Here is a 27,421-nt window from a genome sequence, read left to right as displayed (position 1 = left end):
GGCTGGGCTATAGGGAGGCGCTGTCAAGGATCGGGGTCTGAAGACTCTCCGCAGGGCTGTTGTGGAGGCAGGAGATGTATCTAGCGCCTTGCGGGTATCCCGTCCCCCTGTGGCAGAGTGGAGCTGGGGTGAACAGGGGTGAGAATCTGCCCTCAGGCCTTGCCCCCTCTCTGTAGCAGGCTGTTCATTCATGACATCACCACCTGCTTGCTTTCCTATTTATTGATTTTAAATGCTCTGACATAATACCGGTAACCCCCCCTCCCTCCTAGCAGGTGGGGGAGACAAACTCATTCTCGGTTGGGAAGGAGGATCCAGCTACTGGGCTGAGCAACTGCCAAAGGCGATCGCTTTCTGGTAGCCAGGAGTCGCCAGCCCGTAGTCCAGCACTGGCAGCCCTACTGAGCCATGCAGGGCTTCCTGGGCACTGCACAGCAATCCTGGGCCCTGGGCTGATCTTCAAAGGCTGGGTGATGCCACATGGGCTCCCCGCAGTGTCTGCACCAGTCCAGCCCCACGCCATCGTCTCCTGGGGCGGGCGTCGGCTGCCTTTGTTGCTGTGGGTGCTCCGGCCCCCGCTTCCCCGAGGGCTTTTGGGGAGCTGCCTCAGCCTGGCCTGTTTCTAAGCTGGGCAGACCCAAGCCAGCGCGCGACACTAACTGGTGGTGCCCCCACGGCCCCTCCAGCCGCACCAGTGACGAGAGCGTGGCTGAGCCCAGGGGTGGCTGCACCCCCTGGCAGGGGAGGATCATGCAACTTTCTCAGTCCCCACTGCTCTTCTCTGCCCCTCACCTCTCCCGGGCTCATCTGCCCTGCCCTGGGTGGCCCTCTCCACAGGCTGGGACCAGAGACCAAGGCTGCCCTCTCTGCAGCCGGTGGAGCAGGAGCTGAAAGGGGAGTGTTAGCTGAGTTGCCAAGAGAAGGCTCTGGCAGTGAGGGTTATGTGGGGGGAGGGGAGGAAGAGGTGCCCCCAATAAGCACAGGAAGGGGATGGGGACTGGGTTTGAGGAGCCAGGAGGCCCTATCCTGTCCTGTGTTCTGCAGAGTCCTGACTGGCGAAGGGGGTATCTCTGCCCCACAGAAGTCCAGGCTGGCCTAGCCCCCAGGCTGCTGAGCCCAGGGGGGGTGAGAAGGGTAGTGGCTCCAGTTCCCTCAACCCTTGTCCGATGTTCACGGGAAGCAAAGCAGAGAGATGGAGGAGGACCAGGCCAGGCAGGGCAGCCCCAGGCCCCTCTCCAGCACTGGCAGCGGGCGAAGGGCAGCGCCAGGCTGAGTAGAGGCAGTGTCGGGCTCTGCCTACTTGAGCGGCCTCACCACGGTGCGATAGGCCTGCACGATCTCCTTGCTTTTGGGGCAGCTGTATTTGAACTCCTTAGCCTCCCCGGCACTGTCCAGGTAGCGCCAGACCCCGCGCAGCTCCTGGGGGATCCCCAGCTGCCGGTAGTGTTTGCACACGATCTGGGGACAGAGGTGGGGTGAATGGAGAGAGTGTCCCAATGGACAAATCCTCCTCCGGTCTCAGGCTGGCCCCGCACCCCCTCACCTGCCCCACAAGCCCCCCCCCCCCTCGGCTAACCTGCCCAGCTCTGGACTGGCTCTGTGCCCCCCTCGGCTAACCCACCTTGCCTGCCCCCACGGTTAATCTGCCCAGCTCTGGGCTGCCCCCCTCCCTTGACTAACCTGCCCAGCTCCAGGTTAGTCCTGTGCCCCCTCAGGTAACCCACCCTGCCTGGCCCTACTGCTAACCCACTCAAAGCTGGGCCGGCCCAATGCTCCCTTGGCTAACCCCCCTGCCTTCCCCCATTGCTAACCTTCCTGGCTTGGGACAGACCCCCGCGCCCCTCGGCTAATCCACCCTACCCCCATGGCTAATCCACCCAGCTCTGCTCTGGCCCCATGCCCCCTTGGCAAACCTACCCTGCCTGCCCCCACAGCTAACCTGCCCAGCTCTGGGCTGGCCCTATAGCTAACCCACCTTGCCTGCCCCAACAGCTAACCAGCTCAGCCCAGAACTACCCCTCACCCAACCTACCTGGCCCTGGGAAGCCCCCATGGCCCCACAGCTAACCCACCCTCCCCATAGCAACTCCTCGCAGGCTTGAATAACACACGCTGTGCCAGAGGACAGAGCTGCCTGGCTCCTGGGCTCTGGTCTGCGATCCGCTCCCATGTCAGAGAAACTCATTCAGGCAAGGTGGGGCCTGGTGCGCAGGGCAGGGGGCAGAATGGAGGGTGGTGGGCCATCACAGATGGGGGGGGTGAAGGGGATGTTCTAGATGGAGTGTGGGAGTGTGGGTAGGCGGTGACTGGGGAGGCCGTACAGGTGGAGGATGATGGGGGGGGAGCTGGTAGAAGGTGGGGGGGGCTGTCAGTGGCTGGGGGGCCATATGGGAGGGAGATGGTAGGGTGGCTGGGGTCCCATATGGGTGGGGGCTGGTGGGTAGGCTGGCGGTGGCTGTACAGCTGGTGGTGGCTGTGGGGTGCCCACAGGGGTAGGGGGTGGGGTGGGGTGGGGTGGAGGGGGCTGGCAGAGTCTGTACAGCTAGCAGTGCCTGCAGGGGGCCCACATGGGTAGGGGATAGTAGCTGGGAGGGGGTGTACGGGGAGACTTTGGCAAACCAGTAAAGTGCCTGAAACCACTATGGCTTATTGCTAAAAGCAACCAAGTCAGCGGGCTGTAAATTAGCCAAGTCAGCAGGCTTAGTTTGACCAAGGCAGGAGGGGAAGGGGGTTTTTGGGTGCCACAGAGAGGGCAGCTTGACCCTGCATCCTTCCTGATAAGAATTGTGTTGAAGTTGCTGATACATGCATCTTAGAAGAGCAGGACGTGCCCCAGGACTGTCTATTGGGGCCTCAAGACTGCAAACTGGAAAAACCCACCCCTGGTTAATTGATAATCAGAAGGAACCTCTCACTTGACCATTGAAACTGCTTACTTGACAAGTTTGCTTTAAGGGACACGTCATTCTATTACTAAGGTATAAATAAGGGGGAAAAGTTTGAGACGGGAGACTCTTCAGGACTGGACGCTCTCTCTCTAGATGCATCTTGTGTTTCCTAGCGGGCATCTGCTGCGTTGTGCCACTCGAGAGCCACACTCAGCTTTGGTAATTATCAAGGGTTGGGGGTGTTTTTACTAACCTGTTGCGGACGTGTGTATAGGTGCTTGAGACTAAGTAAAGTTTGGCTTTAAGTGAAAGCACTCTTGTGTTGTCCCGTTTGTGCCAGTCATCTATCGGTCGGACAGCCGTGTCTCCCCTGATTTATTTCCTGACATCACCTCGCACAGAGTAAAAGTTACCAAGAGCTTTGGGTTGAAAGAACCCCGGTTAACAGGGGGTCGTATGGATTGGAGATGGTGGGGGAGCTGGCGGTGGCTGTGGGGGTCCCACCCGGGGCACCCATACTCACATGGACAATGTTCAGTTTGGGCAGCAGGCTGCAGTCTGCCAGTGTCAGCTTGTCACCGTCCAGGAACCTCCTGTGGGAGACGGTGAGGCTGGGGTCCCGGACGAGCTCATACTCCAAGGGGGTGCTCAGGTACCTGTCCAGCTTCAGGAGGGCCTTCAGCAGGTTCTTCTGTAGCACTGCAGGTGGAGGGCAGAGAGTCACTGCAGAGCTGGCACCTGCCCTGGGGCTGGCGCTGGGGTCCTCAAGTGACGTGGCACTTCTGGCACCTCTTACCCCTGTGCAGAGAGGAACCTGGGGGCTCCCGGGGCATTTGCACGCTGGGGGAGGTGGCATTTCCTGCAGGGTGGAGCCAACCTGCCAGCCTCCCTAGTCGCCCCCAGAATGGGGCAGCACCGGAGTAACCCCCCCCCACACACACACACCAGGGCAGTGAGGCCCCCGGCTATTCCCACCCCTAGGTTTCTATCAGGGGCTGGGCAGAGCAGTAGATGATTGGATGCGCCAGGGCGTGAACCCCCTCCGGCCTCTTGGGGGAGCCCCTCCAGGGCAGAATCGACCGGTGTTGGTGGGGGAATGGAGAGCCCCTCCGGAGCCAGCCCTTCACCCCCCCCAGTCTGTGCCATGACAAGGGCCAGCAGCAGAGGAGGGGCTGGACTGGAGAGCCAAGCCGTGGCCTTGCTCAGCTGCAAGGGGGTCAGGGGAGGCTGCTGGGTGAATGTGGCCCCACGCCCCATCCTGTCCCATGTGCTCACAGGATCCCATTGGATTCCAGGATCACATCAAGGGGTGCAGCAGCGAGTACATGCAGTGCTGTGGGGGAGCACTGGGAGGGGGGCGAGCAGGCCAAGGGCTTTGGTGGTGGCAGCTGTGTTACCCCCATGTGGCTGCATGTGGACACACACACACACACCCCGCCCATCCCTCGGTGAGCCAAGTCCCTCACCCTCGTCCTGGGCTGGCAGCGAGTTCTTGATGAACACGGAGAACTTGTGGAAGATGTCGTTCCCGGCCGTGCTGGACTCCTTGTACTGGGGAACCAGACTGGGAAAGCTGCAGGAGGCAAAGGGAGTGAGTGAGAGGGGGCTGTGGGGGGCTGGGGGCTCAACCCGTGCCCCTCTGCAATGGGCACCAGAGCTCACTGCAATGCCTGAGAACCGACCCTCCTCCCCTCCTCTCCGTCCTGCTCCATCTCCTCTCTTGCTCCATTCCCCTCCCCCATTCATGGTTTCCCCTCATTCTCCCCCACTGGTCCCACCTGTGCCCCTTTGACCCTCAGAGCCTGCTTGGCCCCGAGTCCCCAGCCCCCCTTGTCTCCCATCACTGCAGGGACTCCTCTCCCCACTCTGGATTGATGCCCCAGGCCCCTCCCCCATGGGGGCCAATCTCTTGCTGTGCCTACATGGGACACCCAGCTCTCAGGGGAGGGGCTGGCCCCACTTACTTTGGGGGGCCCAGGGTCTCCTCCAGGAACTCCTCGATCTTGTTGGTGTCGGTTTTGGGCTCCCCGTTATACAGCAGCATGGGCAGCTGGGCTCCCGGGGCAAAATCCTTCAGCACATCCGGGGCCCTGCAGGGAGAGGGCAGAGGCTCTCGGTGACCCCAGGGCATTGCCACAGGGCTGGCGCGGGCAGAGGGCAGCAGGTGCTGGTCACCCTTCTCCTGGCTGCAGAGGGCAGTGATACAATGGCTTCAGGCTGCCCCGATGCCGGCTATTGGCCCTCGCTGCCTGTCCCGGCCTCTTAAGGGCTGAGCGCCCGCGACTGCTGCACCCTGCATGGTGATTGCCCTCCAACCGGCCGACTGCGCGGGGCTCTGCCGTGGGAAGGGGCTGCCTAGGAAGAGCCCTGGCCGTGGGAAGGGGTTGCCCTCAGGGCTCTGACAGACGGATGCCCCCCCTCCTCTCGGCACAGGTAGCAGGCAGGATTGCAGCATTGTCCCACCAGACAGCAGCCAGGGCCACCTTCCCAGCCCCTCAGTGCTGCCACCAGGCTTTGCTCCGTGAGCGCGCTGGGGATGATTGCAGCAGGAGCCTCCAACCCTCCTGCCCCCCGCCCCAGCTGTACCCTCTCTCACCCCCGGCAATTCTTTGTGCTCTCCAGTCTTGTGGTCTGTGCGGCGCCTCCACCCAGATCCCAGGGCTGTTTGGCACAGTCAGGAAGCTGGCAGCCATAGCACTGGGTGTGAGTCAGCCAGGCAGACACATTGCCAGAGGAAAGGGGGAGCTGGGGGACTGGCAGGGCGCTCGATGGTAAAACCATGCAGGTGGGTGGGGTAACGTCCTGGAGCCATGCTGACCATATTCCATAGTTCCCTTTGTGTCCTCACCTCTTCATATCCACTGTGGTCAGAGTAAAGGGGATCCCCTTGAGCAGCAGAATCATGAAGAGGCGCTGGCAGAAGGGGCAGTGCCCGATGCTCTCCCCATCATCGCTCGCCTGGGGAGACAAGAACGACGCTTAGTGAGCTGAAAACCAGGAAGCGCTGCCATTCCAGTGTCCCTGAACAGCATTGACATCGCTCACCAGGAGGCGCCATGCTAATGCTTCAGGGCCAACCCCCATGGCTGGCTGGGGTCAGGAAGGATTTTCCCTGATGGTACAGTACTGCACAAGTTGGATTTCATGTTGAGCTTCTCTGTGCCCTAGTTTCTCCCATTTGTATAATGGGGGTTATGATCAGAGATGGGCCTGTGCCCCAAAACCAGGCTGTCTGGATCTGGGATTTTTTCTTTGGATCCATCTCTTTGTGACACTCCTTGATCCAGATCCAGAGGGTGGGGGTTTGGGGAGAACCGAGATGTGCATCAACCAGTCACAGCTTGTAAAGTGCTGGGGGATGTAAATGTCTATTCCTCTGGAGTGGCCATTGGGCTGGTATCAGCCCCCCCATTATACAGATGGGGAAAATGAGTCACAATGCAGCAGTGACTCCGTCTAGAAGAGACAATGACTCAGTGGCCAGTCCTATAATAGAACCCTCCAGGTATCCTCCCTCCCCAAAGCAAAAATAGTTGACTACCAATTTTCATCCTTTTCCCAATAGGTAGAAAGTCTCCTATTTCTAAAATAACTTCCCCATGCTCTGGAGGGAGGCAAGCTGGGCTTGGCTATGAAGGGTCCCTTCCGGTACTTTTAGACCCAACAGTTGGTTACATTTGTGTATTAAACATGGGATTTTACTAGGAGCGGCCATGTCTTCATGGCCCATATTTTAAAATATCAATGATAAGGGGCAATTTCTGGCACTGAACTGATCCTTTGCAGCTGGGAAGGCCAAATGCCACTGGGTTCAGTTGTTTGGCTTTGCACCCTGTGCCTTGATTCACACCTGTGGGGGAGTGTGAACCACTAGCATATGACACAAGTGAGTAGACAAGGGATAGAGCAGGCATGCCTCAGGCCCAACAAACTGCTCTCTATTATGCAGGAGAGCCAGCAAGGCCACAGGCAGGCAGCGAGGGGGAAGGCGACTGTCTCCCAGCACCGGCTGAGCGGAGGGAAATTGGAGACAGGAACACACAGCAGGAAGGCTTGAAAATACTTTTGGGCCCAGATCTTCGGCTGTTGTAACATGGTGAGGTTGCAGGAAGCTGGTGTAAATCACCATCGCTCCATTCAAGTCATTTACATCTGCCCATTTGTACCAAGGAAGGATCTGGCCCTTGATTCTTGAAATCTGTTGTTCTAATGACGACCCCAAACCACGAGCAACTTTCTACTCCGCTCACTGGCAATGTGACTACAACCATCATGCCCAAAGATCAAAATACTTCCCGACTCCACAGCCTCCAAACCAGCAGAGAGCACAAAAGGACTGCTTCACAAAAACACCAAGGGAGAGATCCATCATTAGCTACACCGAGCAATGACCTCGATCCCTCCACGAGACCCCACCGCCAGCAGCACAGACAAAAAATAAAGGAGAGTTTAGCTGCAATCCAGCAAGGGAAGGAGGCCAGTGGAGATGGTATCTCACGCGAATTTCTTCATCAACTAGGCCCCAAGGGACTCCATTGGCTGGCGAAATGATACCAAAACCTTGGAATCCGGATGAATCCCAAAAGCCAGTCTGGAGGGGATAGTAATTGCCATACTCAAACCAGGCAAGCCAACCGATGAGCCGGGAAGCTATAGGCCAATATCACTCCTGTGCATGACCTACAAACTCCCGGAACGTATCATCCCCTGGAGAATCAGTCCTCGCGTTGAGTCAGTGATCCCCGAAGAATAAGAGGGATTGGGGCTAAACGCAGTTGCTGCGCCCAAGTTTTGGCCCTTGTAACACACATCAAGGCCAGATTCCCTTGTCTCAAAACACTGTGCCTGCTATGGACGATGCTGAGCGGTAGGCGGCTAAGTATCCATTTGGGCGACAAAGTCAGCTTGCCCTGGCTCCTCAACAGTGGGCTGCCACAAGGCTCAGTACTTGCGCAAATGCCTTCCAATGTCTACGGTTGACCTTGCCGTGGCAACACAAGCAGCCACCTTCAAGTCATCGAAGGTCATTGAATGGGGACCTAAAAACCAGGAAGGAATATCTCCGGAAATGGAGGCTCAAGCAACCCCCCACAGACCAGCAGTCACTGCATCCCATCTTGATAACAGGAATGCTAAGTGCACCCTGAAAGTGATCTTCTGCAGCAACAATGGCCACATGACCCCACTCCGACTTGTCTTGGAGTGAAGCTGGATTGCACACTAACCTTCCAGGACCACTTGGAGAAGGCAGCTGCTAAGATGAAGACAAAGGTCAACCTGGTCCAGAAACTGGCAGGCACAAGCTGGGGAGCATCAGCATCAGTGCTATGGACCACAGTGTTGGCTCTTGTGTACTCCAAAGCCGAATACTTTGCACCAGAAGTAGCCACACTCGACTTGTTGATGTCCAACTGACCACAGCAATGCGGTGCACCTCTGGAACCCTCAAGTCGATCCCAGCACCTTGGCTGCCCGTGCTGCACATGTTGTTCCCCCACCCATTTGCCATGATGCTGCAACCCTCTGGGAAGTCCAGCAAATCAAGAAAAACAAACGTCTCCCCATCCACCAGGACCTCAGCGATCTCCCTCTGCACCTCTTGAAGTCATGCAGGCCCTTCTGGACTCACGTGCTTAATCTTAGACAATGTGATTTCAGCCCGATGAAGCTTGGAAAGCCAAATGAATTTCACATGACATCACAAACAAACAACCTGTGAAAGACCTGACACTGAAGATCCCTGGCTTTGATCTTCCACGAAGGTTACAAGCAACCCTGAACCACATCTGCACAAACCATGGCAAATGTGGCTACTTGCAGCACAAAGGGAAAATTCAAAACTCTCCAGCGTGCGACTGTGGTCATCCAGAAGAGACCCTGGAACATATAATGACTCAGTGCCCGATTCACGGAAATGAAGGAGGCAATACAGGGTAATACACTCTGCTACTCATGACACAATTATCTGGTTTAACTCTCCAAATGTGGTTGTTGTTCTCATCAGCCATAGGAAGAAGATGACCAGGTGTATTGTTAATCCCCCAGGGGACAAGAGAGGCTTTGCCTTTAGATTTGTGGGTGGGTTTTGTGCCCCTGACCTTGAGGGGCCAGTTGTACCAGCTGGAACTGGACTCGAACTGGCAGCAGCAAGGCTAATACCCCTCCATACAATCCCATGGCTCTCAAAAGGACAGACCACAGGCAACTGCTCCATCTTGGCTCGTGGGGCAGAGAAAGGAAAGTGAGGTACCGGTGGCAAAGTGTGTCTGCCCCCAGTGACTTATCAAAGGAAAGGCCTGAACAATCCTGATGAATATCACTTCACAGCGCTCTGGGCTCCCCTCAGGGTCTTGGCACAGCTCCCCTTTCAGTTGGGAGGGCCGGACCCGATTTTTACCTGAATTGTGGGCGTTGGTATGCAGCCTCTGATTTATAGCACTGAAATCACACGCTGGGTGGGGCTGCTGGATTACTAAGGATCTGGGCTAGACTTTGACCTCAGTTACAGTAAATCTAGAGTAGCTCTTACAGCCACTCCAACAAGATGTTTTTCCATTGGAAAATACCTAATTATTGCAAGCAAAACGTTTCGTGGCGACCGGCCCATTTCGAAGCAAGGTTTGTTTAGCAAGAAGAGGCTTTTAAAAAGCCCTTTGCCCCTTTTTGGAATGGAACCATTTGTATCATTTTCAGCGTTTCAGAAATGGCCATGCAAAGCCACTTCAAAACAGAAACGCCAAGTCAAAATCGGAAGGAAACATTTTGATTTTAGCAAAATGAAACTTTTCAATGGACCCCAGAATAAACATTGGGGGTAATTGCACGACACAGTGAAACGACTTGGCTTCGTTCCATTTCCGATGGGGACAAAAAAAGCTGAAATCCCGAATTGTCCTGTGAAATGACAAACCCTGTCCCCACGCAGCACCACGCAAATCTTTGTCGCCTTGTGCCGTTTACAGGGGTGCCTGGGGTGTGTGAAATGCTCCCACTGTGGATGTGTTATACCCTTCTGCACTAGTGTAAGTGACAACAGGTGGGGAATGGGGCCCAGGGGACGTACCTTGGTGTAGCAGATCAGAACCTGTTCCCTTGCCGTAAAGCACAAGGCCCAGCTCCCTGTGTCATACACCCAGGCTCCTTGCCCTCTTCTATTGCTAGGGGTGGGCAGGGCACTGAGGGTCACCAGAATGAAGGGCACAGCTGGTTGCAGCGAAGCGGATTCCTTAGAAGCTACTTCCCATGCACTGTCCCCTCAACAACGGGCTGAGCTGAGCCTTGCACCAGTGGAATCCAGCCTTGTGTGTCTTTGCTAAGGTCAGACACAAGAAGAAAGACTGGTGGAATGAGGGTCTTTGCAGCCAAGGGCCCTGACTACAAGCCTCATCTTATGCCCACCCCCATGGCCCTGCCTGTTCTCACTTGTCTGTCCCCTCCCACCACCCCTTCACATGGCGTAGAGCCGTGCAGAGAGGGCCAGGGTTTGGCTCAGGCCCAGCTCTGTGACACTGCTGTTTCTCTGGCCCCCTCGCCGCCCCGGCCATGTCAGCCTTTCCTGAGAGCCCCCTTGTGACCGCTGCCCACATTCGCCCAGCCGGGGGCTGTCAGACTAGTGGCAAAGTCCTGTTCTGTGGGAGGCCCAAGTGGTCGCTTCACTCTGGGGCACAGAACTGTGCCCGGGTGCCCTCTGCAGGCCGGGGCCTGGGACTCTTGGCCCTGCCTGGATCCTTCCCCACCTCTGTTCAATTCCCAGCTGTGGCGGTGCACAGAATTGGGCCAAAGGGGAATGAATCAGACCCTGGTTGAATTGTCTCCTCTCCCCGAGCAGGGCAGAGCTGCCCCTGAGCCTGCAGCCGCGCTCCCAGGAGACCTGTGCTGGCTCATGGAGGAGCACGGCTCTAAGCTGCCGGCCCCACGACTGCGCAGTGCTGTTCCTTGGGGCAGCTTGGCCTTTCCCTGTCAGCCACTTACAGAAGCAGCAGTGAAAGCAGGCGGCCTGCTGCTCCCATGGCAGAGCAGGTGAGGTCTAGGGACTCGGAAGTCGGGCACGCGTTTCCACAGAGCACTGCGAATAAGAGCCTAGCCTCTGCCAGCCTGGTCCATCTCCCGGTCCCAGGGCCATGCTCTGGTGACCAAGGGCCTCGTGCTCTGTCCTTGCCTGGGAATGCGGGGCTGGTTCTCCTAGTGTGCGGTGCAGGATCTTGGGGAAAGGTTCTGCAGTGACTCCAGCCTGCTCCCCCCCACAAGTGGCTTGCAGAGTTGGCAGAGGCTGAGCCCCTAACATCCCAGTCTGGTGCACTGGAGCTTCCAATAACCCTTCTCTGGAGCAGAGACCCTGTGGATCCTCCCAGCCATCAAGACAAGCCAGCTGCCACAGCCGGGAAAGGCCCCAGGCCAGCAGATGCCGGCATTTCCTGGCACAGCTGCGGATGATGCAGGCAGGTCAATAATCCTCAAGGTGCAGGCAGTTTCATGACAAAGTTTATTCTAAGTGGACATGCTCTTCTCTCTAGTTACAGGGTGGATGCTGTGGGCTGGTTACATCTGGTCTGGTCCATCTGGTGAGTCGGACACTGGCCTATATAGTTACATCCAAGTTAGCAGCAGTGAAAAACAAGCTCCATTGCACAGAATATATGTTCTTACAGACACAGACTCTAGAGAGGGCAAAACTGATTGGGTCTCTGAGTACAAAGGCTAGACACAGCTATATGATCCAGTGGCTGGTAGAGCCAGCAGTTTCCACTGTGTTGAATGGGGTTGAAATCAGGCCGTGATCTACTCGAGAATGCGTCAGCTCTTGAATTGAGGGTCATAGATTCCAAGGCCAGAAGGGATCATTGGGATTGTTTAGTCTGACCTCCCAGGTATGACAGGCCTGTCTCTGACAGGCCAGAGACCTGCCCCAAAATAAGTCTTGGAGCAAATCTTTTAGAAAAACACCCAGTCTTGATTTTAAAATTGCCAGTGATGGAGAATTCACCATGACTCTTGGGAAATTGTCCCAACGGTTAATTACTCTCACTATTAAAATTTTATGCCTTATTTCTAGTCCAAATCTTGCTGGCTTCAATGTCTAGCCATTGTCTTGGGTTAGACCTTTCTCTGTTAGATTGACAAGCCCAGTATTAAATATTTGTTCCCTGTGTCGGTACTTATAGACTGTGATCAAGTCACTCCTTCACCTTCTCTTTTGTTAGCTAAATAGATTGAGCTCCTTCTATCTTTCACTATAAGGCAGGTTTTCTGATCCTTTAATTATTGTTGTGGCTCTTCTCTGACCCCTCTTCAATTCATCAAGATCCTTCTTGAATTGTGGACACCAGAGCTGGACACAGGATTCCAGCAGTGGTCGCACCAGCGCTGAGCAGAGGTAAAATAACCTCTCTACTCCTGCTCGAGATTCACCTCTTTATGCATCTTTTTGAGAGACACCACTGAGCTTAGCCAAAGGATCCCATAACATATTTCATGGAACATTACACGAGATGTTTGCACTTGCATGTGATCCATGCTCATGGTCTATGCTGCATGAGCTGGTGAGTTGCCGGTGAGTTATGGCCCGTATGAGGCATTAATACTGTACATGTCTGTAAGTGGAAAGTAGAAATATCCGCATGAGCAAGGGCCTAGCGGAGGAGGCCTGTGTGAGGATAAAACGTAGAAATGAATGAATTCTGTACATTGATTTTATCCTTTTATATTGATACCTCTCTAGCAAGTCTGCAAATCAATCAAACATTTGTCTGGAGAGTATTAATACCTCAAGTCAAATCTGAAACCTAATTGCCAACCTAAGAATGGCACATGGCCCAGATGTCAACTCCTACCAGTCTAGGAGGAGTCCAAGTGCAAACATCAGTCAAGAGTGCCCAAATTCTAGCTCTACATAATGGACATAAAGACGCACATTCATGTCCTATCTCACCCATCTAGAGCACCTGCCATGGGAGGCTCTCAAAGTGCTTTACCCATCTGTGGGGCTGGCCACAAACCACATAATACATTAAGGGGTGGGCGCATTTGTTACAAAATGTTACCAGGAGTGGGTGGGTCTTGAAAAATCACCAAAAAAATGTTACCTAATTTATGGAGAGCTCCTTACTAAAGCAAAACTCATGACTACCCTGTGGGAGGTAGGTGTTTATTACTAGTCCCTATTTTAAGGATGGGGAAACTGAGGCACACAGCTGCTGTGACTTGCCCAAGGTGACACAGCACTCAGTAGCAAAACCAGTAGACCCAGATCCTGACTTCTAGTCTTGTTTGAGGATCACTGGATGATTCTACTGCCCCATCCAAACACCAACCCCTCTCCACTGCAATCCACATAGGCACACAGCAGCTCTTCACTCTTAAAGACACAAATACTGACAAACAAACATGGATAGGGTGATGCCCAAATTCCAGCAGAGCTAAGTGGAGTCTGCCAGCCACAAATCCCCACTGCAGTTACCATTGGGTGCCGAATTCTTCTTCACGTCCTGCCCTAAACTGTGGCACAGCATTGCCACAAACTGTTCCACCCCAGAAGTGGCTTCATAGATGAAGTCTGTGAAACACGTTGGGAGCCTCCTGAATGAAAGGCACTGTAGAGGACATCTGCTTGCTTGGGGGTTTGCCAGAGGTAAGGGGTTGGGCAGGGTGTACTCTGTTATCCACGCCCGTACGGGTAACCGGTTGGGGATGTTGTGCTCAATATCTTGGCAGGATGTCAGCCAGAAACCAGGGGTTTGTCTTTTGCTGCAGCCAGCTTGGCAGCAGGAAATCAGTAGGTTGCTTTGCTCATGCAAAGCCCCTGAGGCTTGGGCAGTGATGCAGGGCATTCTACCCCAGGCAGTCCACAGCAACGAGCACACAGCCGCTCCAGAGACTGGGGCTGGGCTCCTGGCAGGATGATCCGTGGCTGTCATTGACTGAGGCCCAGCAAGGGGCCAGTGATCTGCTCATCAGCCTTTCATCAGCCCCTTCCCATCAGCTGGCAGTAGGGCAGAGGCAATGAAGCTGATCACTAGAACTCCCACTGCCCATGGTGACTAGGGCCATCAACCTGACCCATGGACAGCCAGCAGCAGTTCCAGGGCAGGGAGCCCTGAGCCAGCCTGGGTCAGGGCTCTGTACTGCTCCATCGCTGCAGGGATCAGTGTCTGAACAGGGCTCCAGCTCCTTCCCAGACTGGCGCAACATGGAGTCCTTCACTTACGGCCTTGTAGCTGGGGGGTGCCAGGAGCTCTGCACTCTCCAGTCCCCGCAGGGTCAGATGGGAGCAGTGGCTGTGCCAGGAGCACGTGGGCACAAGCATCTCTGCACCCTGACCTGTATGCCAGGTATGGGGCTGAAGGGCCTGGCACAGAAAAGTGCTCCCCATGGTGAACATGCCCCTGCAATAGCCCACAGGAGGCTTCAGTGGAACCCTGCTGAGCTGATACAGGAGGGGCCCGGTCTCAGAGAGGTCAAGCAAGGGGAGCCCATGCCCTCTGTGTGCCATGGGGCCACCAAAGCAGCTCTCTTGGCACTACCGGATAGAGGGGCTTGGGGATGGTGCAGGGGCTGGGGGGATGGCCGGGGAGCCATGAGTAACCAGGGGGTGCCAGGCTGGTATCCCGGGACAGGAGCCTGAAGTCTGCTGCTACAGCCTGGCTATCTTGAGCCAAGGGGGTGTATAAAGTCAGCTGGCTTCTTTGCACATGACGGGGCTGGGTGGGATCATCCCCCAGGGGAAATCTCAGCTCGAGTTCCCTCCGCCGCAAAGGAGGATGTTTTGCTGGCTCTGAGGAGCAGCCAGTGTCCCAGGCGTGTGTGATCCACACAGGCACCAACAGCCCCTGGGCAGCTGAACGCCTCCTCCCCGCAATGTGCTGCGAAAATGCTAGCGCACAAGGCAGGCAGCTGCGGTAATTGGGTGCAATGGGCCAGGGAGCGAGTGGCTGGGCTGGGCGGATGGAACCTCAGATGTGGAGACACCCAGTGGCGACCGGCCTAGGCAGGGGGAGCAGAGCTCGGTAGGGGGGCAGCATGTGGGAAGGCGGGGGCTGGGGGGAGAAGCAGAGCAGACGGGTTCGGTGCTCTGAGGCTGCACAGAAGCAACTGGCCGATGAGTTTGTCTGAGTGTGTCTCCCTTCCCGCCCCCTCGGCCCCCTTCGCTCACTGGCACTTCTCCCTCCCCCATGCCAGGCTTGGCCTGGTGCCCCTCTACACAGCCCTGCCCCACACCCCAACCCCTGCTCCCCCAGGCTCCCGCACAGACCTGCCCCCAGTCAAAATGATCCCCAGCAATGGCTGCAAGCTGAATGTGCTCCTGGGGCATGGTGGGGGGGACATGCAGAGGAATGGGGGAGCAGTGGTACCTTGCAGGCTGTATATGGGGTACCATGGGTGGGAGAGATGCAGGATCTGGGGGAGGCGAGGCACATTGTGGCTCTGTGTTGTGCTGAGAGTACATGACACTGAGCGTGACCCCTGGAACTAGCTGCCAACCTTGCTAAATTCAAGAATGCAGCCCTGCAATCCCGCCGACACAAGAAACCAGGGGTATCATCAGCTGAGTGGAGCCTCATTCCCATTAACTTCCAATGCCCTCCCGGACTGCTCATATCCACCCGCACCCCCACTGCACTGGGGCATATGAACAGCCACGATGCACCCCCCCAATCCCACCCCCATTGCTAGAGGTGGGCAAAATTTTTCAATCAAAACTTTTTTTAAGCAACAAATTTAGATTTGGGGACACCACAATATTTCATGTCAATTCCATCAAATTGTTTTGTTTAAAAACAAACTCCAAACCCACAAAAAATCCACCCCAAAATATCAAAATGTTTCAATTTTTTGATTCAAAATAACTTTATTTTGAAATGTTCTGTAATTTTGTTTTCGAAAAATTTAAAACCATTAAAATGCTCAAAATTGAAACCAACCACTTGGGTCTGACCTGAAACCCCCCCCACCACACACACACACACTTTTTTTTTTTTGATTCGCCAAAACTTTAGTTTTCATTTTAGCCCCAAGTTAACTTTTTCTTTATATTGCCAACTGCCCGGTGGGGATTCTGACCCCGGCTCTGGACAGCAAGATGGGGACCTGTTCAAAAGCATCTCTGATCCACTTTCAGAATGCCTGTACGTGCCCAAGGTCCAGGGATTTCAGCTTCCACGTGACCAAGTCCTGTCTGAAAATATTCCCCAGAGTCTTTCTAGACATGCTGCTCTCTGGCGGGTGTTGTGCCCTCTGGAAGGAGAAGGCCTATGCTACGGCACAGAGCCCGAGGGTGATTTTCCTGCTGTTACAGCTGGACTGTCCTGCCAGCCTGCACCTTTCCCATACTGGGTTTCGGCTCCAAGATCATTCCCAACCCCCCTTCATTGCATGCCATGGGTATGAATCGATAGTAACAAGTGACTCTCTCTCGGTTCAGTGATGTGCTGTGCCCAAATCCAACCAGCATTTACTACAGCATCCCCCTCGCCAGCCCCCGCTCCTAGTTCCAATGGGAGCCGGCCAGCTGCACCTCTCACCTTGACGAAGAGCTGGAGTTTGGAGCTCTCGGCCATCCTTTGCCGGCTATTCTGGACTGGCAGGAGTTGCTCTGAGTACACGCGCTCAGGCAGGCCGTCTTTATACAGCCCCGTCAGTCACTGCCCCGCCTTTTCCTGAGCTCCTCCAAGTGCATTCCTCTCTGGGGTGAGTGCAGCACCCTGGGCAGGGGGTTGTTTTCCTCCCCGTTCTGGTGCACAGAAACTAACCCACCGCACCTGGTAGCTATTTCCAGAGAGATCAATGGAGAGAATTCCTGGGACCCTCTTCAGAGTGTCCGATGGCCACAAGGCAACACCATGCCCGCATCACGGGGCAGCTGTCAGACAACGCAGCTGCCGTATTCACTACCAACTTGTGCAACCGACCGTGGGTTGTGTATTTCATAGACCCTCCAACCCCAAGTGCTTCCCAGCCACGGAGGGCACACAATAGGGAGGGGACCGAAGAGGCCTGGTATGGGAGAAGGGAACTGTTTGGACAGAGCGGAGTGTTCTAATAGCACACATCAGACCTCCCGAAATCATGAGTTTGACTTTAAAAAATCACGAGATTTTAGAAAAGAATCGGCGCTGGGTGTGTATGAGCTTCTCTCTGCAGCCATGAGGGCAAGAAATGGCCTTTCTTCAAGAACAGGCATTGCCATTTTCCCGATTTGTGATGTGTATTACTGCTCTGTGGGTGGATCCTCATGGCCACGTGAGACCCCAGGAGTTAGTGGGACTCTGGTTAGGCTCAGCGGTTGCAGGAAGAGAGCAGCTTGCAGGATCGGGGCCATTGTGGGTTTCCTCTGCTGACTGAGTGGGCACTCAGGGTCTGGACCTGTTGTCAGCTCTTTTTCCTGGCTCAGTGACTACAGCTCATGTTGCCCCATGTCCCTTTATCAGTGAGACTGGGCAGAGGGGCAGGAGCAGGGCAGGGTAGAGACAGGGCAGATCTGGGGGACTGGCTGCAGCAACAGGGCAGTGTGGAGCTGACATGATGGAGGCTGGGTGGTGGGTTAGCTGGAGGATGGTGGGGGCGGGCGATGCTGGGAGCTAAGCTGAGGGGCAGTGTCCTGTAGCAGCTGGAGTCGGGGAGCTGAGACATGAGGGGGCCTGGAGCAGGGCAAGCGGAGGCTGATGGGGCTGAGGGTGGCAGTGGAGATGGAATGAGGCAGCGTGTGGCCAGGGGATTGGGTGGGGGCATGGACCCCTGTGCTTCACATCTGCCCTACCCAGCTAATCGTGGCCCTGGTCCTGCCAACCCTGGCACCTGGGGCACTCCTGCGAGTGGCACTGTGCCCCTGCAGACAGCTAAGCAGGTGCTGAGCGACAGGGCTAGGAGAGGAACATTCACAGGTCCGTGATGCTGGCTAAATTGGGGGTCACAGCAGGGAGGCTGGCTGGGGGACAGGCATGCAGTGCTGCTCACTCTCCTTTGTACCCGTGTAGTGTGCCATGTTCCCATCCCCCCTGAGCGCCCCAGCTGTATCTCATGGGAATTAACAAGCAGCCTCCTTCCCCAGGTTGCCCTGCAGGGGCTGGGACCCTGGTAACATACTCCATCATGAGCTCTTGGGTGCAGTGTCTGAGCAGGTTACAGCAGTCGGGGGGGGGGGGTATCTGTGGCTGGGATGGGGAGTACAGAAAATTCCCCCACACCTGGAGTAACTCTAACAGCATATGGGGCTTGCTCCTCTGGTCGTGTGACACTCAGGGCTGGGATAGCAAGGGGCTATGGGTCAGAACTGAGGGGCCTCAGAAGAGCGGGAAGGGAGCCCAGGGCTAGAATAGCAGAGTTGAAATTGAGGGTCATTGGCAGAACAGGGTGGGACAACAGAGGGTTGTGGGTCAGGACTGAAGGTCATGGACAGGACAGGAAGGGATCCCAGGCCTGGGATAAAGGTGGCTGCAGGTCAAGACTGGGGGGTGCTGGCAGGGGCCCCTCCCATTGCATGATTATCTTGTCAATCCTTTGGGACAGATAATTTAGGAATTCATCTATATGCATTTTCCAATGTCAAAGCCCAATGGAACAGGGCTGGTGTTCAGTCTAGCCCTTTGCTACATGTTTCTGAGGCCCCGGCTATACACTTAGGGCCAGATCCTTAGTTGGCGTAAACTAAGCTTCTGTGCAGCTCTCTGAATGACAACAGAGCTCCCAGCCCTTTGTCCTGAGTAGCTCATTACATAAAGGTCTTGTGCAATCGCTGAAACTCTGCCCTTGTTCTTCCTTCCATTGGGAGACACACCACCTGTGTTATCACAAGCAACATGTGACAAAGTGGGACTTTAGAGACTAACAAATTTATTTGAGCATTATGCTCCTTTTCTTTTTTGCGAATACAGACTAACGTGGCTGCTACTCTGAAAAGTGGGACTTATTTGTAATATTTTTATGATGCCTATGTGTGCCTCAGTTTCCCCTGTATGCTACATTGTTCCCCAGTGGGTGAATAAGGACTGTTTGCTCTCGGGGCAGGCTAAGATACAGGTGTTAATGGTGCCCAGCTGTGTGAGCCAGGATGGGTCACTGAAAAGGCCTGGCGGAGGTTGACTCTGACACGACACTGGAAAACCCAATCATCAGGACACTGCCCGCCAGCAACCAAGGCCCCAGAGGGAGACGGATTTCTCCACCTCTCAGCAGGGAAGTTGAGCACAATCCCCCAGCTCGAGAACCAAGGCCTGGGAGGTTTGAGGTGGGGGATAAGAGTTGGAACTCAGACAGACACGGACAGAGCTTGAACACTGGGTTCACTCCAGCCTCTCTGGTCTCACCAGGATGGGCGATGCTTTGACCTTCCTCACTCTATGCTCACCTGAGGACTTCCTCTGCTGTGTTTCAGTTAACTATAAACCCGCCTGCTTTGACAACAGTTTGGGTATCACTGCAAATGCCTGGGGAGGTGTGCTGATCCCGGCAGGCATTCAAGGCTCTGCCCAGGGTCTGTCTCAGCTGGATTCACTGAACAGAGCCCCTGGTTTGAAGCAGGGCTGCTGGAGCCCCAGACGTTTGGCCTAAGGATGGGGTGAGGCCACGTGGGCTTCGTTGGAGGGCGAGTGAGATCCTGTGGGGAGTCTGGCACAGTGATGGGGTTCCTCCTAGAGCCTGTTCCAAAGCTGGCATGGGAGAACTGATCCTGTGGATCCGTGACACCAGGAAGCACCCCACAGGAAGGGAAGAAGAAGCTGGATGTGGCCTCAGGGTGCCCAGCCTGGGGCTCACTGACAGATTGGGGCAGTTCTGCTGCACTGCCCTTCCAGCTGCTGCTTTTCCTCACGCCAGATTGTAACTCCCAGTGACCAGTCCCACAGGGGACTTGCCTGGAGCTGCTTGCAGATTCTCATGCCCCCCCATAATTGAACAGGTGCGATGGCGAGTCTGTCTCAGTTTCCCCTTGCTCAGCCAATCACCGTTTGGTCCCAGATCTGCTGGTTCCTTGCTGTGATTCCAGCCAAAATAACAGTCTCTCCCTTCTTAGGGCAGTGAAGAGTCTAGCAAGTCAGGAGGCTGGTAACCCTAGAGGAGGGCCAGCTATCTCTTGGGATTCAGGCCTCTTTGCTCTCAGGGGTCTAACCACCCCTCTGTTGGGGCACAGAGGGGAACCCAGCTGTCAAGAAGACTGCCCTGATGGATAAATATAACACCCCGCAGCGCCCCATAGGTCACATGGTGGGGCTGGGCCAGGCGCCCTGCTCTGGGTATTGCACCACATAGCAACGCCACTCAGACGAATTGGACTCCCCCCCTCCGTCACACAGGCCCCCATGACTACCAGGGCTTGTCTTTTGGCTATTTCTGTTATTTGCTCTAGAAATGGCCCAGCCACCGCCTCTTCCTGATCCGGGAGACTGTACTAGGCCCCCAGTATGACATCACCCCTAGTTCCCCCCCCCCCCGAGACTTTCAGCTGATCTGCCGCTCACCTCTCTCAAAACAAACCTACCTTCTGGGTGTACCATGCAATGCCTTCTCCCATTTCCCCCTCTGCCTGTCCTTCCCGACTGAGTTATGCCCCTCTATACCAATACTCATAGGTGCTGATTCCGTGGGTGCAAGATGGGGAAAAATTGGTGGGTGCTCTGCACCCACCGGCAGCCAAGCTCCCCTCCCCCCCGCCCCCCCTTGCCTCCACCTCCTCCCCGTCCCCTGAGAGCATCGCATCCCTGCATCTCCTTCCAGTGCTTGCCACCACAAAACAGCTGTTTCGTGGTATAACAAGCTCTGGGAGGGAGGCAGGAGGAGCGGGAACGTGGCACACTCAGGGGAGGAGGCAGGGAAGAGGTGGGGTCAGGGATTTGGGGAAGGAGTTGGAATAGGGGCAGGGAGAGGGCAGAGTTGGGGTAGGGACTTTGGGGGAAGTGGTTGGAATGGGGGCAGGGCAGGGGTGGAGTCAGGAGGGGGCTGGGTTCACAGGTGAGTCGAGCACCCACTGAAGCCAGCAAAAGTCGGCACCTATTCAGGCATGAGCTTTATCCCAACTCTTGGGGATGCCAGTTAACTGATAACTTAGCTCGTGTAAAGAAAAGGAGTACTTGTGGCACCTTAGAGACTAACAAATTTATTAGAGCATAAGCTTTCGTGAGCTACAGCTCACTTCATCGGATGCATTTGGTGGAAATGCACCATTTTTTCCAAATGCATTTTTTCCACCAAATGCATCCAATGAAGTGAGCTGTAGCTCACGAAAGCTTATGCTCTAATAAATTTGTTAGTCTCTAAGGTGCCACAAGTACTCCTTTTCTTTTTGCGAATACAGACTAACACGGCTGCTACTCTGAAACTTAGCTTGTGTAGTAATATTCCCAGCTCTGCCTGTTTATTCCCCAGCCACTTTGCATCTGTGATCCCCCAGGCTCAGGGCAGCCAGCCAAAGCTGGTGGACTGCCCGGTCCCTCAGCACATGGAGGAATCGCCTTCCTTAGAAGTTTTTAAAGTCAGACTTGACAAAGCCCTGACTGGGATGATATAGTTGGTGTTGGTCCTGCTTTGAGCAGGGGATTGGACTAGATGACCTCCTGAGGTCCCTTCCAACCCTGATATTCTATGATTCCTTCTGCCCCTTCGGCAGGCCTGGGAGGGGTGAAGATCCTTCCCCTGCTGAAAGGCAAGGGGAGGAGCCATGAAATGCTGGGGGCTCCCTGCCCCCTTTCCTCCCACACTCTCTCTGTGTAAACTCACATTGTTATGTAAATGTTTGTAGAATGTCATTCAAATCCACAATTTACTGCTTTTTCGCTGGTAGGCTACTGGATGGGTGTCATTTAAGCCAGGGGCTTAAGCACATGCTATCCCCACCTAGGTGCATGTCCCCTTGACCTGAATGAGAGCATCTTGCATCTCTGGACAATGTAAATGAGTCTCTTAATGCATACAAAAAACAGGTGCCATTTGTGATTCTGGCACCTACACCCTTGGGTAAGGCTCTGTGTGCAGCACCTAGCACAATGGGGTTGTGTGCATTGATCATAACCAGGGCTTCTGGATGCTACCATAATACACCTGATAACATCCAGTGCCTGGTACAACAGTGCCCTGGGACATGACTGGGGACTCCTAGGCACTATCATAATACATATAATAGCCATTGCACCACAGTCCCCAGAGGGCCGGTAGGTGGCTACAGCTCTGTCTCCGCACCCTGAGCTAGAGCGGAACCAACAACCCAGTGACCAAAGACTCTTCCTCCACCCACCTCCTGAGTGGTGCTAGTCCCAGAGCTGGTTTGAAAGTCCTTGTTCTGCCCTTCTGGATGGATCCCAGCAAGGCGAAGCCGTACGAAGAGCAACCCCACTGGTCATTAACTTGAGGCCCAAGCTGGGATGGTTATATAGTTTTTTTATTTAAAACAATCATTTTCACATCTTGTTGGATTTTTTGCTAGCAATATACAGGCTCTTCCAGGCCGTCCCCACTCGTCTGCGCCTCCCATGCCATCCGTGCGGTGCAATCAAACAGCACCCCCCCACCCCCGGCCATAACAGAGAAAGCTGGCAGCCGACGAGAGGTGGGGGACCTGAACCAAACAAGAAAATGGAGTTAAGGCAGCACGCCAGACAGTGGGGCTCAAATAATCAAAGGGAAGGCAACAGCTCAGAAAGCCCTGCATGGGCCAGGCCTTTGTGGGAGCAGCACCACTGAGCCTCCGAGGGATCCATCCCCTTGGAATCTTTAGGGCAGTGGTTCTCAAGCTTATTTCATTACCCCCCTTTTGTGTCTGTAGTTGTTTAAGCCCATCTCCCCAAGTTCTTTTACCTCCACCCAGCTCTGAGGGTGGAGAGGAGAGCGGCGGCTGCCGGCCGGGCGCCCGGCCCCGAGGGCGGAGCGGGGAGGAGAGTGGCGGCTGCCGGCCGGGCGCCCGGCCCCGAGGGCGGAGCGGGGAGGAGAGCGGTGGCTGCTGGCCAGGCGCCCGGCCCCAAGGGTGGAGCGGAGAGGAGAGCGGCGGCTGCCGGCCGGGCGCCCGGCCCCGAGGGCGGAGCGGGGAGGAGAGCGGCGGCTGCTGGCCGGGCGCCCGGCCCCGAGGGCGGAGCGGGGAGGAGAGCGGTGGCTGCCGGCCGGGCGCCCGGCCCCGAGGGCGGAGCGGGGAGGAGAGCGGCAGCTGCCGCCCGGCGCCCGGCTCTGAAGGCTGCGCCGTGCCAGCAGCAGCACCAAAGGCAGTAAGGGAGACAAATGTGACAAGTGATATTCATCAATATCACTTTTCACAGCAGACAGCGCCCCATTGCCACCCTCACTTCTGTGCTGCTGCTGCCTCCGAGTGAGGGATGGGGAGGAAGGCGAGCCCAAGCGGCAGGACTCCGGCTTTCAGCCCCAGGGCGGTGGGGTTCCAACTGTCCCTTTATCCCCACCTCCCAGGTATGCACGGCCCTTCTGCGGGAGCCCCACCACCAGGGCCGACAGTCAGTGCTCTTTAAAAAAAGGCACAAAGCTCTCGCCTCCCTTGACACATGCCTGTGCCTCTGTGGGAGGCCTGCCCCCCAGTTTGAGAACCGCAGATTTAGGGCACTGTTACAAGGGACAGCAATGGTTGTGCACGGTCCCTTGGAACCGTGGGTGGGACCATCAGAACCTGGGACCTCCGGAGCTAAAAATCAGAGGCCTCTTCGGCTTGAGTGAACGGGCCAGACCTTGTAGGTCACAGGCAGCAACTGCACTGCATAGCCCGCAATACACGACCGAGCCTCGAGAGGGGGCCAAAGCCAGATTGGCTTAGCAGGGCTTAAAATGGATTCCCACCTCTCCTTCCTGTCTCCAATGCCACCACCAGCGTGTGCGTTAGCTACAGCAGCCCTGCCCGGATTGTTGCCCTTTGAGATGAACCCCTGGCTGAGGGAAGGGGTCATGCGAGTTGCTCCATCACAGACAGCTCTGCTTCTATCACTCACCCCCACCCCCTCGGATCAGTGAGGCTCAGCACCAGATGCTTTGTTTCTCCAGAAGCTCCAGGCCTCTGGCTGCTGAGGGAATGCCAGAAGAGGAGCTTGAGTCAGAAGGTGGCAGCAAGAGGGAGGTGCACTCAGAAAAAGGGGCCCTGTTTCTGTGGGTGCCATTCACCCCAGGCTATGGGGCAGCATGAAGCCCAGGTGTAATGCTGACAGACCCCGGTCATCGGCAGGTGGGATTGAATCAGGAGCTTAGTGCATGAGCTAAAAGCCAACTGGCTGTTAGCTAAGGCTGTAGAGCAGACTCATTAATCTCTTTCTCTCTCTCAAAGTGGTCTTGGTGCCCTAGATGGGATAGGGCAGCACACCCAGGAGGTGTGGGGGTTACACAGGCACGGATGAAGCCCTGGCCTGAAGGGTTATGCAGCACCTGGCCTTGCACAGAGGCTCTGCACACGGGTGCTCCACCCAATCCAACTGGGTAGCTAAGCTATTTTAAAATGCTTTAAAAATATATGGTCTGAAAATGATACTTTCAATAGGGGAAAAATACACATCTATTGTATCACAATCTAGAGCCTGCACGACCTGAAGCCTGGCCAGCTTGGTGCTACCACAGATGCAGGCATGGTCTGTCTCAGGGCACACACGGCAAGCCCCAGTCTTGGAGAGTGAGCTCTGCTGCCCGTTCCCCCACCGACCCCTAATGCTGCTCTCCCCACTCAGCCCCTGAATTGCTTGGGAGAGGCCCCTCCTCATCTCCAACTCAGCTGCAGGGCTCCTTCCCCCACCCCCCACTGGAATCGCCCAGACCCCTGGGTAGCAGATGGCTGGTGGGGAGGTGGCTGGATTATAGCAAGTGGGTTGGGGGGTGGGGCAATACCTGTAGCGCTTGCAGTCCAGAGTTGTGTGGGTGGGCACTGAAAGCAAAGCACAGGGTGGGTCTCGCTTAGGCACAGCAGCTTGGCCTTCCCAATGAAGCCGGCGGGGAACGTGCAGCCAGGTCACCATGGGGCCAAGGCAGCCGAACAGCCCCCTGCATGAGGCATTGGCAGCATTCCCAAAGCCCAGGGAGAAGCAGGCCAGGACCGTGAATAGAACCTGGGGCCATTTGCTAAATGCGCTTCTGGGCCTGGGTTTCTAACACCCCTGCAGAGCGGCGGGACGATCCGGAGCCATCGTTTTGGTTCTGGCCCAGCCCTGAAGGAAAGGAGGAGTGCCCAGGCTGAACAGTAGGGCAGGGGGCAGCCCCTTTCCCAAGGAGATGGCAGGGTAGGACTGACTTGGGACACTGGACTGGGCAGGGGTGCCAGGAGCAGAACGCTGCTGCAGGCAGCCCTGAGCCACTAGCTCATAGGCCAGAAGGGGGTGGGCAGTACCTGTGCATTCGTACAGGGCTTTAACCCAGCAGCGCCACCAGCTGCCTGGGGAGCCCCTGCTGGCTCCCCCCATGCTTTGCAGAGCTCCACAGGCACACACCTGGCTGACAAACAGCTACCTCCCCTGTTTAGTGAGGCTAGAGCCCCTGAACACAAATGGGTCTTTGGGACAGGGGACGGAGGTGGGACGCTGAGCCCAGGGCTGACCCTTGCCGCTGGGCTCCTTCTTGACTTTGCAGGCAGCCCTGGTGGGACCCATGTGCTGGGACGATGTCACCACACTGAAGGGGCTTCGCAAACAGCAGCCACCCTCCATAGAAAAGACAAACCATTATAAGGGTGGGGCAATGCTGAGTCTCATCTGAGAACCAACGTGCCATCCTGAGCAAAAGCACCCCGGCCCACACCTGGCTTCCACACCTGACGGAGACTTCACCCTCCTGGAGCCCTGTCCTCCAAGGCCCTATGAGAACAGAGCCCCCGGGGGCCAGCAAACAGCTGCCAAGACACAAAGCAACTACAAGACAATGAAGTGGGCAGAGACGCCCCATAGGTCCCCTTGGCGATACGCACTCAGTAGCTGGTGGAGATTGGTGGGTCCAGAATAGCGAAGTGGTCCATACAGTACCAGCTGCTGCATATCCAGTCCTCCACCAGCCAGGCAGGGCTTAGTGCATTGGAACAAATTGGCTGAGCCCCAGAGTTTGGAGAGGAGCAAAGGAAATCCCCCAGGCGGTGATGCCAGGGCTGAGCCATGCTGAGATCAGCCCTGGCTCTGGGGAGTCAGTTCAAGCCAAACCAGTCCGCGGGCTCCTCCGCAGAAAGGAGGGACATCTGCTGAGTCTATTACAAGGTGCTGGGCAGCCCTGGCACTCCTGCCACGTCAGGCAAGCCCTCTACCCAACACTGAAGAGGAGAAGCCAGTATTAAGGGAGCAGACTGGCCAAGGATGCTCCCAGCATGGAGATCTCAGCTTCCTCCACGGAAGGTATTTCACAAGGGAAGCTCTAGGGGCTGGGAAAACAGGTGTGACTTCCCTTCTCCCAGCCATGCCCTCGCTTCAACTCCCCCTGCCCCCTTGCCCCCAGCACCATGTTACATACATTGCTCCCCCCGCCTCCCCAGTCTCAGGCCAGGCTCCCAGCCCAAGTGAGCAACCCTGGATTTTATTGCAGATTTTAAAGTTAAAATAACGGTCCATTGTCCACGGGCAGGCACCTTGGCTGCCTCACACCCACAACCTTCTTGATGCCTTGCCGCTAAAGGAAAACCAATATGATTCACAGCTTCAAACCCAAAACCTGAGTGCAGCCCTTCTGAGCAACCCTTCAAAAACATACTGGTGTGTCTGCTGTGGCAGCTCAGGACATGGGTTTTATAAATTATTAACAACACAAGGTCAGGAAATAAAAGAAAAGGTGCATCCTGATGGTGACCCTGTTAATGCAATGCCAGGATGCCACGCAGCCAGTGCCCAGTGACCCCGTTCCGTCAACAGAACTGCTGGGGCATGAGACGTCTCTGACACCGGACACTCTTCGCGCAGGAAATAGCTGCTGTGTGGGCTCCCAGGGTGAGGCCAGCTGGCCACGGCAGCTCGAGCAAGGACAAACCGCAGGCAGGCCCAGCGGGGGTGCCAGGGTTAATGGTGGCAGAGTGAAGGCTGCTGGGATCCTGAGCCCAGGTGGGGCAGGGGCCACCCCATGTCCAGGAAACCAAGCAGCATGTACCTGGCCTCAAACAGAATCACACCAAGCTGGATAGCAGCGATGGCCCCCAAGGGAAAAGGCGGGGGGGGGGGGCTTTGCTTGTGCTCCAATGTTCGAGGGGGTCCTCCACAGCCCTTGGCCCACCTGGATCTCAGGGGCCATCTCCCCTTGAGGGATGCCAGAGATCACATCCAGTCTCCCTTCAGCCTCCGCTCCCTCCTATGCTGCCAGACAGGGCCACAGCTCCGGGGAAAGGATGGACCTTTGGCCCAGGGATTCAGGAGGCCTCTAGCCACTCCAGGCTCAGATACACCCCTGGGCCTGACCATGCTGCCCTGGTGCCTCTAGTGGCAAGTCGCCTTGGGGACTGCCCAGTCTCCTGTCCCAGGCTCCCCTCCACGCCCCCGTGCAGCTGGGGGCAGCCGAGTGTTCTGGCTGGGAACCCAAGGCCGCATCAGGCTGGCACTGGGATGCCCCAGTTGACCAGGAAGGCAGGTCAGCCGCCTGCATGCACTCCACTGGACCCTGGGCATGGGAGACTG

At 55.9% G+C, this 27,421-nt stretch overlaps 1 protein-coding gene across 1 annotated transcript; it reads right to left on the bottom strand.

Moving 5' to 3' along the window:
• Nucleotides 1-218: 218 nt before the first annotated feature.
• On the bottom strand, nt 219-16,458 carry CLIC3 (chloride intracellular channel 3). Its single transcript, XM_038375055.1, has 6 exons — nt 16,406-16,458; nt 5,737-5,846; nt 4,853-4,978; nt 4,355-4,461; nt 3,412-3,587; nt 219-1,458 (listed from the first exon to the last, which is right to left on the bottom strand). The coding sequence occupies exons 1-6, from the start codon at nt 16,439-16,441 to the stop codon at nt 1,297-1,299; spliced, it is 717 nt and encodes a 238-aa protein (XP_038230983.1). The 5' UTR covers nt 16,442-16,458; the 3' UTR covers nt 219-1,296.
• Nucleotides 16,459-27,421: the final 10,963 nt, after the last annotated feature.

Source organism: Dermochelys coriacea, chromosome 16 (assembly GCF_009764565.3).
Source record: "Dermochelys coriacea isolate rDerCor1 chromosome 16, rDerCor1.pri.v4, whole genome shotgun sequence".
Classification (NCBI taxonomy): Eukaryota; Metazoa; Chordata; order Testudines; family Dermochelyidae; genus Dermochelys; species Dermochelys coriacea.
Note: the sequence above shows the minus strand (reverse complement) of the source record. Positions and strands in the feature narration are given on the sequence as shown.

What these genes read in the sequence shown, in the direction of transcription:
- CLIC3 (XM_038375055.1), bottom strand. Translation starts at nt 16,441, where the DNA reads ATGGCCGAGAGCTCCAAACTCCAGCTCTTCGTCAAG. An exon ending in ACCACAGTGGATATGAAGAG is followed by an intron (nt 4,979 to 5,736) that starts GTGAGGACACAA and finishes CTCTCCCTGCAG; the next exon opens with GGCCCCGGATGTGCTGAAGG. An exon ending in GCTGCCAGCCCAGGACGAGG is followed by an intron (nt 3,588 to 4,354) that starts GTGAGGGACTTG and finishes CTCCACCTGCAG; the next exon opens with TGCTACAGAAGAACCTGCTG.